At 34.9% G+C, this 12,429-nt stretch overlaps 1 protein-coding gene across 1 annotated transcript in view; it reads left to right on the top strand.

Annotated features, from left to right (window-relative positions):
- Window positions 1-11,176, top strand: part of LOC102004990 (zinc finger protein 14-like) — a 37,407-nt gene extending 26,231 nt beyond the window's left edge. Inside the window, exons 2-4 of the mRNA XM_013509371.1 lie at window positions 6,056-6,182; window positions 6,380-6,440; window positions 7,955-11,176. Coding sequence (XP_013364825.1) covers window positions 6,056-6,182; window positions 6,380-6,440; window positions 7,955-10,013 — 2,247 coding nt within the window. The 3' untranslated portion in view covers window positions 10,014-11,176. The remainder of the gene's footprint in view (window positions 1-6,055; window positions 6,183-6,379; window positions 6,441-7,954) is intronic.
- The last annotated feature ends 1,253 nt before the right edge of the window (window positions 11,177-12,429 follow it).

Below are 12,429 nucleotides of genomic sequence, written 5' to 3'. Positions count from 1 at the left end.
CATGGCTCCCCATGCGCTGGGGGCCCACCCTCCGGGAGCCAGCAGGCAGGAAGCTAGGCAGCCAGAAGGCTGGCGCTCCCCACCCGCAGCTCCCTGTGCTCTGGAAGCCCTCCTTCCGGGGAACCACGAGGCCGGGAGTGAGTCGCCGGTCCGAAGACCGGAGCCTCAAACACAAGTTGTATTCTCCACTCTGGGCCTTGTTGTCATGATGGCAAATTTCAAAATTACCAACCACTTCTACACAATCCTAAAGTCATTATTATAAAAATTACAAAGTACTGTGTAATATTGCCTGTGTTAAAAGTCACTGTAGGGGTCCTTGCGAACTATACTAAAACTCCTTTCTTATATCCAGAGCAATGCAGTACATGAACAGACTATAAAGTAGGGTACACACATATACATATAATTCATATTTCAGTGCAGAGAGAAAAGTGTTATTACTCACATAATTGCTATTATTCATTTGTAGTTTGTAGACAGTGTTCAAAAAAAGACATGCTGAATGAGATAGGGATCCAAACAGTTTTGATGACAAACAGTTTTGGATCAAGGGAAAAGAATCAAGTGGAAGTATGCATACTTATCAGTGGAAAGCACAAAAATGTTTTTTGTGTAGGAAGGAACAAAGAGGAGAACATACAATGTGGGAAAGGATGGGATGAAGGAAAATAGGAAAATCAGCTCCTGAACCAGGGATTTTCCCCAAGAATGTGTTACTTGAGACTGAACCCAGGACTTTCATTCTGAGTGACATACAGAGACTTTTACATGTTTGGTTTTATTGTTTTGAATTTTCACAGTGTGTTTTGCTGTGGAGCTCAGGCTAAGCTTGACACTGTTTTCTTCCAGCCTCAGCCTTCCAGGATGGCATGAACATGGGTATAGATCACCAAGCAGAACTATATAGCAGGATCACAGTGCTTGGTTAAATCAAACATTAGTCTTTTTAATGTCAAGAATGTTGAAAATGTTTTTCATTGACATGGTGTAAGGGTCCTTCTGAAAGATTTCCTTGGAAACTTGATGTCCTAAACAAGCATCTATGAATTTGAGATTATTTCTCTGTGTAATACAGTTTTTTCAGTGAAATGTTTCCTAGGTTCTGGAGGAGAAAATATTTGACTATCATCATTTTCTGCACCATAGGAATGTCCTGTTTTTATTTTAAGCCATTTTGAGGCAATATATACATTTCTATTAATGGTGTGACTCAGTGTCCCATATTTTTAAAACTTCAGAATGATGATTTATAATGAAAAATATCACATGCTATGGACAGCAATCTTCAGTTGAAACAGTGTACTAGGAGTGCTCTGAATTTCTCAATATTTTGGTCATTTTGGGTGGTGCAGTGATTTGGGGAACACCAGTTTTTGTTGTATAATTTGTTAGTACTCAGTAAACATTACATGCTTGAATTCAAAAGAAATATTAGGAAAAGTCAAAAGTCAAACTTCAGCTGACTGTGGGTGTTTGCTCAGTGTGGAGACCTTGGGCCAGAGAACAGTTTCATCCTGTAAAGATGTCTACCTGACGTGAAGAAGCCCCAGGGTTAAATTTCCTGACTTCGTATTTCCCAGAGTCACCATCCTGACTGAGCTATCCTGGACTACGTAGACACTGAGAATTTTGTTTGACTTTGGGAATATGTTTAACCTTCTGAGTATGGGTTCCCTTGTGAATGGCAGTGAAGGAGGGCTCTTCCCTAACCAGCTTTCCTTTTGCTTTTTCTTTGCAGTAAGTTGCTTGTTTAAAATACAAGTTACCTCAAGGGTGTAAGAATTGTTTTTCAAAATTTCACCATAAGATTAGTTTTATTAGTTTGTTTTTATTTTACTGAAAAAAAAGTACAACAGAATTTCATAACAGAATAATAGAATAACAATAGTTGATACATTGCATATTGTCATCTTCAAAGTAGTTACACAACGTATAAGATATGGGCATAAAAAATTCTCCAGTCGAGGTCACCATAAACCTTCCTTTTCAATGGACTGAGACACTTAGTTAACCTACATTGTTCTCCCCTTCCTTCCTTTCCCCTTTCCCCTACTCTAATTCCTTTTTCTTTTTAAATAACTTCACAGGGGCTGGGGATTTAGCTCAGCGGCAAAGCGCCTGCCTAGCAAGCGCAAGGTCGTGAGTTCGGTTCCCGGTACCGGACCAAAACCAAAAAAAAAAAAAAATAAATAAATAACTTCACATTTCACAATGTCTATTGTACATTTTAGACCTTATTTACTCTTTCATTTTCTCACACCTGGGAGATAATATGATGTTTATATGTGTGAGTCCCCAAATTTAAATTTTCTGACTTTTCATATTTCTCAGTGTCACCATCTTGACTGAGCGACCCTGAACTGCATAGGCATTGGGAATTTTATATAACCTTGGGAAGATGTTTAACTTTCTGAGTGTGGGATTCTTTGTGAATGGCACTGAAGGAAGGTTCTTCCCTAACCACCTTTCCTTTTGCTTTTATTTTGCAGCAAGTTGCTTATTTAAAATACAAGTTTTATAAAAGAAGTAAGAATTGCTTTTCAAGATTTCACCATAAGGTTGTGGTTTTCTTAGATTAAAAGTAAATGTAATATTGATCATATGTAAAGAAACAAAAACATTTAGAGGCAGTTATTTGTTTTGCATTTATCATAAACATGTAAAGATCCACAGAATTATGATGGAGGCGAGGAAGTCAGCTGTGTTTACTCCTCTCTGTTTCCCTGAGTTCATATAACTACCAATAATGTGGCTATAGGATAGGGTTTTCTAAGCTCTTTAGCCCTTGAAAATCTCATCAAATAAAAACTTACTTGTTTTCAACATTTCAAATAGGAATGAATTAATAGAGCTTAATATTTCATTAGTGTGATGATAAAAAGATTATGTAAAGTTTTTGTTGGACATGCTAGTGGACATAGTGTTGTTAGGAAGTTCACATTTCAGAAAATTCACTCCCTTACTCCACTGCCTCTGGACTTTAGTTATTTCAAATTGTTTTCTGTTATTTATTATATATCATGTGTTTTAAAATGTTACTATTGAATTTTTCTGCAAGTGATAATGAACTATTTTTGCTACAATAAAAAAAATACTGGTATGCAGATGATAAAAAAATTCAACATTTTTATAATTGCTCATATATATATAAGGCAAATAAACATAAGTAAGTGAATATGAACATTGTTATTGATAATTTGCTATTTAAATATTTTAAATCAAATTTATTTGGAAATATTTTAGGTGATATCTAATGGCAATAAGAATATAAATATCATTGATATATTCAAAACATTTCAACATTGGGCACTGGGTAGTGGTTGAGAGTATACATGTGACAAACTCCCCACCTGCATTAAACTTTTCTTCCCTTATTTTTGACCACTGGCAACTTTTCCTCAGTTTACCATTTGTAATTTTCAATGAATAGTGTTGTTTTAGTTTTTTTCCATGTAATTTTCAAGAAGTATTTTAGAAGTTGCACAGGGAATATTTTGGGACTTTTTTTGTCTCATTATACAAATGTTGATAACTGAATCAAGGGAAAAGTAGTTTCTCATCAATTCTATTGGTTGTGAGGTTCAAGATTTTTCAAGTTTACTTAACAATAATGACATCTATCTACAGGAATAATAGCACTGTACATTCTCTGGATGATGGAATGAAGTCACTTGTCTGTTAATTTTGACAATCTTGAAAGGAAATCAGATGAGTATAGCTTGTATCAGTTGGCTCTCCTTCCTTGCACAAATATTACTGTGTTCTTTTATCCTTCAATTTTTTTATCTCAAGACTAGGTCTTGTTTTTTAATCAGTGTTTCTCTTGAGTCAGATGTATTTTATATATTTTGGAGATTTCTGTTTATTGATCTTTACTCTCTATACAAAATCTTTGTGTACACAGCAGATATTTTAGTCTAGTTGTATATATTTCCCATGTTTTTCATAGACTTCAATTGCTCCTTCAAATTCTGAGGGCTACTTGTTTCTTCTGAGGACACTTTTTTGGTGTCTAAAATTTACTTCACTGTAAAACCTAAGGTATTAAGTTTATTGTTCCCTTTTCAGTATGTAATTTATGTAGATAAAATAGAAGAGTATAGAACCTAGGTTTCCAAATACGTACCTGTTTCTCCCTGAACATAAATAAAACATATTGTGATTACTTTCAGATATGTCTTAACACAAGCTGCATCAGGAATAACTATTCTATTTACATGTGAAACCATAGAAGGTTGCCTTTCTTTCCTGAGGTCCATTTGTCATTCTCTCTACTAAATGCAGAGTGTAACAAAAGGTGTAACATGAATGTGTTTTATGTAAAGTATGCAAGGTATCACCTTGCTCTTGAGGTGTTGAATGTTGTCAGTCTTCTGTTATTCTGCATAGGTCTAAGTTTCTCAATAGAGCAAAGGAGTGACTTTTAAGTGACATAATATTTAAGTTTTCCTTTTGTGGAAGGAGTGTGATACAGGTATTCACTTTGAAATCTTTACTGGCCTTGAATTTACCTCATAGCTGGGGCTGGATTTTGAACTTCTGGTAAACTTCAGACTCATGGAAATCCTCCTACATCAGCCTCCAAATTGCTGGAATTACAGGCAGTTACTATCACACCTGGCTGAAGTTTTCCATTTGTGATTAGTGCCTAATCACGTTGTGATATCTTCCTTTTTAATATGTTTAATGTATTTTATACATATCCTTCCCGTCATTAATTTCATTCAGACAATCCTAGGATTTATTATATCTGAGTACAAGTTGATCATTTAATGTCACTGAGGTATAAGATAATATGACAACGGGCTCCTATTTTTATTGTCCATGAACTTGTTCCAAGAACACTGTTTTTCCATTACCATTTTAATATTATTCATAAACCTTATTTCTTTTTTTATTGCTACATTTTAGGTACACATAGTGATAATATTGTTTTGGGAATTTGTACCTGTAAATTGTATATCTTGCTTCTTTTTCTTCCACTTTCCTTCTTTCCCCTTAGGCCCTTTCCCCCTCTTTATTTATAAAACTGTTTCTTTTTGTCCTTTCTTTTTTGTTCCTTCTCTCCTTCCCCCCACCCCTCCATTATTTTCCTACTCATTTAAACATTTTCTTCGTCAGATTCCTCAAAAAACCAATATCAGATGATCTATTTAACCCTTTCATGGTCTCTCCCCAAAAGAATTAAAAGCATCATACTGCAGTCATTTATACAGTTCCATGATTCTACTGGCAATGTTTGTAACAGATAAATCTTGAAAATGGCCATAATCTCCATCAACTGGTGAACTGATTAAGAAGATGTGTTTTTTTTTTAATACAATGGAGTATTATTCTGTCATAAAAAAGGATAAGCTTGCAACACTACTAGCTAAATGGGTGGACCTTAAGATCACATGCTCGGAGCCTGAGGATTTAGCTCAGCGGCACAATGCCTGCCTGGCAAGTGCAAGGTTGTGAGTTCAGTTCCCGGTACTGGGAAAAAAAAAAAAATCACATGCTCAAGTGAAATAAATTGGACATGTGTAAATATCACATACTTTCTCTGGTGTGAAAAATCAAAAGTGAAAATAAGGAACAAAATGCATATATTTTATTTAATGTTCAATTAATTTTTTTCTAAAAAATTTACATTTCAAAATGCTGCCTATGTTCAATACAAGAAAGAATGACTTTTCTATGAATAATCAGATTTGCAAAGAGGTATAATCTATGATCTGTCTTAACCCTGCATTAGATATTTTTCTGCCTCTGTTTTTGGGAGTGGTGATTTGCAGGTGCCTCTATGAGCTCTGCTTTAGAAACAGTGCACAAATATAATTTAAATGATGCTACTTGTCAAACAGTTTTACTATTCTGCCTTTGCTGTAGCAAAGAGAAGCAATCTAGCATCAGAATTGCTTATGAAACTATGTGCAAACAGATCGGTTTTGTGACAAAGTCATGGAGTTTATATTTGAAGGAACAACCTCAATTCAGTTTTTTGAGGAATTCCAATTTTCAGGGTATGAGTGTCAACCTCCTGTCAGGAAATGTACATGTGATTATTTAGGAGGCAGTGACCCTGGAGGATGTAACTGTGAACTTCAGCAAGGAGGAGTGGGCTCTGCTGAATCCATCCCAAAAGAAGCTCTACAGAGATGTGACTTGGGAAACATTTAGGAATATAAAGGCTATAGGTAAGGATAACCTCATTTTCTCATATATACCATGAGAGAGCCTTGGTTGTTGCTGATGGATACAGATTTATTAAATAAAATGTGAAAACATGAAGAATACCTCAGGCCTGTTTTTATTATACCATGAGTGTAACTGCTAATGACTAAATTACTATAATTACATGGTGACATTTTGTATTTCTATGGGTATAATTTAGGAAGGACTTGGGACAACCAGCAAATGGAAGAAGAATACAGAAATTGCCCAGGAAATCTAAGGTAATTTGCATTCATCATGAAATGCAATATTTCTGAAGAGCTGATGTGTGAGCAGAAATGTTACAAGGAAACCTTTCAAATCAGCCCATGTTCAAATTTATTTAATCTCAAAAATTTTCCTGATGTACATACAGGTTGATTTTGTGTAATCTGACAATAGAATAGAGAAATATTCCAGTGTAGTGACATTATGCAACAAGAGACACTATCTCATACATTGGAAAAAATTTTCATTATCAACATGATTAAAATGTATGAAGTTGAATGTAGATATTGTATATACGCATGTATGAAAAGAATAAATCTTGAACTTTGCCAGAAACTTGTCTTCAAGTTTCTGTTTATGTATATATATGAATATGAGATAGGGGCTGGGGATTTAGCTTAGCGGCCCAGTGCCTGCCTGGCAAGTGTGAGGTTGTGAGTTTGATTCCTGGCACCAGAAGAAAAACAAAAATAAATAAATAAATAAACAAAAAATGAATATGAGATAGACATTATCCAAAAAAATTGCTAACCTGGAAGCAACATTCAAAATGCACATGAATGCCAGTGTTAATAGATGTTTGTAAACTTCCTCTAGAGAATTGTGTTCATTCATGTTTCATAATTTTTAGAATGTACCCTCATATATCATTGGTAGTAATATAAAACAGAACCATTTTTTATATTCCACATACAGATGTCTCACAAAATAAAATTAAATGTTTCCATTTGATCCAGGCAATGATACATGTGTACTTCAGCTCCAAGCAGGGTACTCATGGGTATTCACAATAGCTAAGTTGTGGAAATAATGTACAGTACCTAAGCTCTGATAATAGCCTAGATGTCAATCCTTGTATGCATGGAAAAAGAGAATGTGGGATAGACTCAACATGGTAGAGCCTTCTAATAATCTCAGCACTCTGGAAAGCTGAGCAAACAGGTTGACAATATGAAGTCTGCTCTGACAAAATGAATGATCAGTGAGAATCTCTTTCACAATAAGTTAAAAAACTAGAAATTTTTTTTGTTTGTTTGTTTAAACCCTTGTTTAATTCTCAGCATTGAAAATAAATGTGCTCTGTGTATTCAGCCAAACAAGAACAAGAATATCATAACTTCTGGTAAAAAAAAATGATGAGGCTTTACCTCATAATGATAAAAGAAATAAGTGAAACATAATGTGAATTATCACATTTTCTTTTATATGAGCTACTAAAATATGAAGTAGAGAGTAAAATTAAATAGTGATAGAAGGGGAGATTGAAGGGGAAAAGGTCAAAATAATCAATATGTGATAAACATATGTATCAGTGACTTAAATGAATCTTACATTTTTATATTAGACATGTACCAATTTAAATTTCCCAAATGAATATGATTCTGGGAAATGGGGGTTTTAGAGGCATCCTCCAGGTCATTCAGCATGTTCATTCTGAAAATTTATCAGGCATCAAGCCAGAAATTTTCTTGATAAATTATTGATAAGCAGACCTTTTATTCTGATTGATATTTTGTTTCTCTTTCAGAAATGTAGAAGCATTAAAATACCATCAATATACAACTTGTGATCAGTATGAAAACATATTCAATTGGACTCCAGATACTACTGTGAACAATCGACATGCTACTTCAATGCCAGCTAGAAGTCTTGTTTGTAGAGAGCCTCTGGTTGGGCATTTATCAATAAATGTGCCCATTTTACATCACACTGGGGAGAAACCACATGAGTATTTTGGAGTTGATGACAAGCTGAATAAATGTAATGAACATGGAAAAACTTGCAGTGATTTCCAGTCCTTTCAGAAGCATGAAAGGACAGAGACTGGAGAGAAACCCAATCAATATGAACAATGTGAGAAATCCTATTCTGAATTTAGTGAAAATACTCACTCTGGAGAGAAGACTATTGCTGGTGAGAAAAGTGTCAAAGCCTCCAGCACCCTTAGTGGTTTTCAAATGCATGAAGGAATTCTCATGGGGACAGAACCATATGTATGCAAGCAATATGAAAATACTTTCAATTCTCAAAGTTGTAAAATTCTTGAAAGGATTCATATGGAGGAGAAATCCTACGTATGTAAGCAAAGTGGAAGTGCATTCCAATCACACAGTTGCTGCCAAAGATCTGAAAGAATTTGCACTGGGGTGAAACCCTATATATGTATGCAATGTGGGAAATCATGTAGTACCTACAGTCAATGTCAAAGCCATGAAAGTAATCACAATGGGGAGAAACCTTATGCATATAATCAATGTAGGAAAGCTTTCAACAGACATATTTATTGTGAAATATTGGAAAGAAATCAAAGTTCAAAGAAACCTTATGTGTGCAAGCAATGTGGAAAGACATTCAGTACAAAGACTTATTCTAACATACATGAAAAAATTCACACTGGGGAGAACCCTTATGTGTGCAAGCACTGTGGGAAGGCATTTACTACACTCCAGTCCTGTCAAAGACATAAAATAACTCACACTGGAGAGAAACCTTATGTGTGCAAGCAATGTGGAAAAGCATTCAGTACAAAGACTTACTCTAATATACATGAAAAAATCCACAGTGGGGAGAGCCCTTATGTGTGCAAGTACTGTAGGAAGGCATTCACTACACTCCAATCTTGTCAACGACATGAAAGAACTCACACTGGGGAGAAACCTTATGTGTGTAAGCAATGCGGGAAAGCATTCAGTACAAAGACTTATTCTAATATACACGAAAGAATTCACACTGGGGAGAAACCTTATGTCTGCAAGCAATGTGGGAAGGCATTTGCTACATATGGATCTTGTCAAATGCATGAAAAAACTCACACAGGGGTGAAACCTCATGTGTGCAACCAGTGTGGGAAGGCATTTACTACACACAAAGAGTGTCAAATACATGAAAGAATTCATACTGGGGAAAAACCTTATGTTTGCAAGCAATGCGGAAGAGCATTTACCATGAGGAGTACTTATAAAAGACATGAAAGAACTCACACTGGTGAGAAACCTTATGTATGTAAGCAATGTGGGAAGGCATTCACTACAAAAGATTATTATAAACTACATGAAAACTTTCACACTGGGGAGAAACCTTATGTGTGCAAGCAGTGTGGGAAGGCATTCACTAAACACCAATCTTGTCAAGTACATGAAAGAACTCACACTGGGGAGAAACCTTATGTTTGCAAGGAATGTGGGAAGGCATTCACTACACACCGATCTCGTCAAGTACATGAAAGAACACACACTGGTGAGAAACCTTACGTTTGCAAGCAATGTGGGAAGGCATTCACTACAAAGGGTTATTATAAACTACATGAAAATTTTCACACTGGGGAGAAACCTTATGTCTGCAAGCAATGTGGGAAGGCATTCACTACACACCAATCTTGTCAAATACATGAAAAAATCCACACTGGGGAGAAACCTTTTGTGTGCAAGGAATGTGGAAAGGCATTTACTACACATCGATCTTGTCAAATACATGAAAGAACTCATAGTGGGGAAAAACTTTATGTGTGCAAGCAATGTGGAAAGGCATTTGCTACACTCCAGTCTTGTCAAGTACATGAAAGAACTCATACTGATGAGAAAATGTAGGTGTGTAAGCAATGTGGTGAGGCATTCGGTACAAACTTATGTCAAAGACATAAAAGAACTCAGTGTAAGAACTGTGTACAAGCAATGTGGAAGAGCATTCACTATAAAATGTCATACAATATGTGAATAAAGTCATGCAGGGTAGAAAACTTAATGTGTGCAAGAAATTTGGAATGACAATCACTGCATAGAATTCTTATACTTGAAAGAAATAACACAAGAGAGAAACCTCATGTGCAAGCAGTGTAGGAAGCTATTTACTATAAGGAGTTCATATACATGAAAGAACTCACAGGGGAGAAACCATATGCATGTGAGCCTTGTGGAAAAAGATTTGCTTATATATATATATATATATATATATATATATATAATTCTCATACTGGAGAAGAACCCTAGGTGTATGAACAATGTGAGAGAAGCATTCATTGAACACATTTTTTATCAACTCAATGAAAAATGGCACACTGGAGAGTGACCCTGTATATGCAAGCCTATTTTCCAAACTTGTGGAAATACATCACATGATGGAAACCTGTGCACATGTAAATGAAAAACATATGAATATAGGTTTTCCAGAAAATACACTTCTAGTGTACTTTTCATTTCCAAGTAGGGTTAGTATTTATACAGTTTTGATTGTTTTGTTTTTACTATAAGGAGGTATAGGCTGCTAAAAATAAATTTTATTAATAGTTTTTTAATTGGGATTTCTTACTAGCTTTGTAATTTTCTTGGTATATATATTTCATATTCTGTCTACAAAAAGATAATTTTGAATTTGATGTATATTAAATGTGTGCATATTTAGAGACATGGAGCGTGTTTTTTTTTTTTTAAAATTCCTTTACACACAAATTATAGATCAGCAAATATTGTGTTTTTTATGTCCTTACTTGATACCTGCATATATCTCAATATAGTTATGTCATGTAAAGCAAATAACTTCACCTATTTTGCTTTCATATTGAAGTGTGTAATATGATTTACCTAAAATTTTGTGTTCTCACCATTAACATTTTACTTTTCTTATATTGTTATGACTTTTGGTGGTGGTTTTACAAAAGTTTACACAAAAATATAAATCATACTGCTGTGAGTTTTTGAATGTGACACATCAGATAGACCATGCCTTGTCTAATAAATAATATCATGAATTATAATATTGTATCAGTGCATACTTTATAAATAGTTTTAATGTGAGTTATACAAATATACAAGAACTTACAAGATTGGCTAACAAGTCTTCTCAAACACTCAGATGTGGAAGGGTGTAAAAGATCTGTCTGTGCACTGGATATCCAAAAAGTCAAGTTCAAGGCATGGAGCCCACTGTAGTGTCCTGTGCAAGTCTATGTCAGCAGGACAAAGTGCCAGAAGACTGAATGGTCTGAGCTAGAGATTGAGGAGTCTGTGCTGCAAACCAGGACATGGTTTCTAATGTGACAGTAAATACTGGAGCTCCTCCACAGGAACACATGTAACCCTTCCTTTTTGGATTCTTTTTTATAACATCTGGCAGTAATCCTTTTTAGATTTGGTTTTCCGTATCCATAATTTATTGGGCATATTTAGTTGGCCATGTAGTACTCAGCTTGACAGTCAGTTAACTGTCTCTATCTAGCCCCCGGATAATTTCACAAATACACATTTCTTTAAAACATAGTCTCAAGATACAAACATGAGTTCATAAATATACTTGTTATAGCTATCTTTCATACAAATGGAAATGCAGCAATTCTCCTACCAAGAATAGAAGGGAAGTTTTCTTTGGGTGGTGCTTACACCTAACATTTCATAACTAGAACAGTATAACAGGATTAATAAGACTTAACCAATACTAGGTCAGTCAACATAATACATTAGAAAGATGTCAGAAGAGAACTGTTACAGTCCTCATTTCTGTAGCTGATCATGAGGCCATAGCTTGTATTTATTTATATGCTACTTTGTGGTCTATTTTGGACACTGCCCCATGTGTAGCTGAAAAGAATGTGTATTCTATTGTTGTGGGGTAGAACACTAGAATTCTACTAAGTCCATTTGTTCCCAGGGTTGGTTTAATTCTGATATTTCTTTGTTAATTTTTTTATCTAGTTGATCCAGGTATTTGTGAGAGTGGGTAAAAGGTCCCCCATTACAATTGTCTTCATTCTTATTTGATATCTTGCATGTGTTAATACTTGTTTTATGTAGTTGGGTGCACTGTTATTTGGTGCATATATATTTATGATATTTATCTCTTCTGTGAGTTTTCCTCACCAAGTTATGTAGTGACCTTCTTTGTCTGTTTTGATGAGTCTTGGCTTAAAGTTTCCATTGTAGCTATTCTACAAATAGAATAGCTATCCATGCTTTTTTCAGTGTTCCTGTGACAAGGAGTATTTTTTTTTTCATCCTTTGACTTTCAGTCTAT

The sequence above is a fragment of the Chinchilla lanigera genome, unplaced genomic scaffold, assembly GCF_000276665.1.
Source record: "Chinchilla lanigera isolate Chin_1 unplaced genomic scaffold, ChiLan1.0 scaffold00168, whole genome shotgun sequence".
NCBI lineage: Eukaryota > Metazoa > Chordata > Mammalia > Rodentia > Chinchillidae > Chinchilla > Chinchilla lanigera.
Note: the sequence above shows the minus strand (reverse complement) of the source record. Positions and strands in the feature narration are given on the sequence as shown.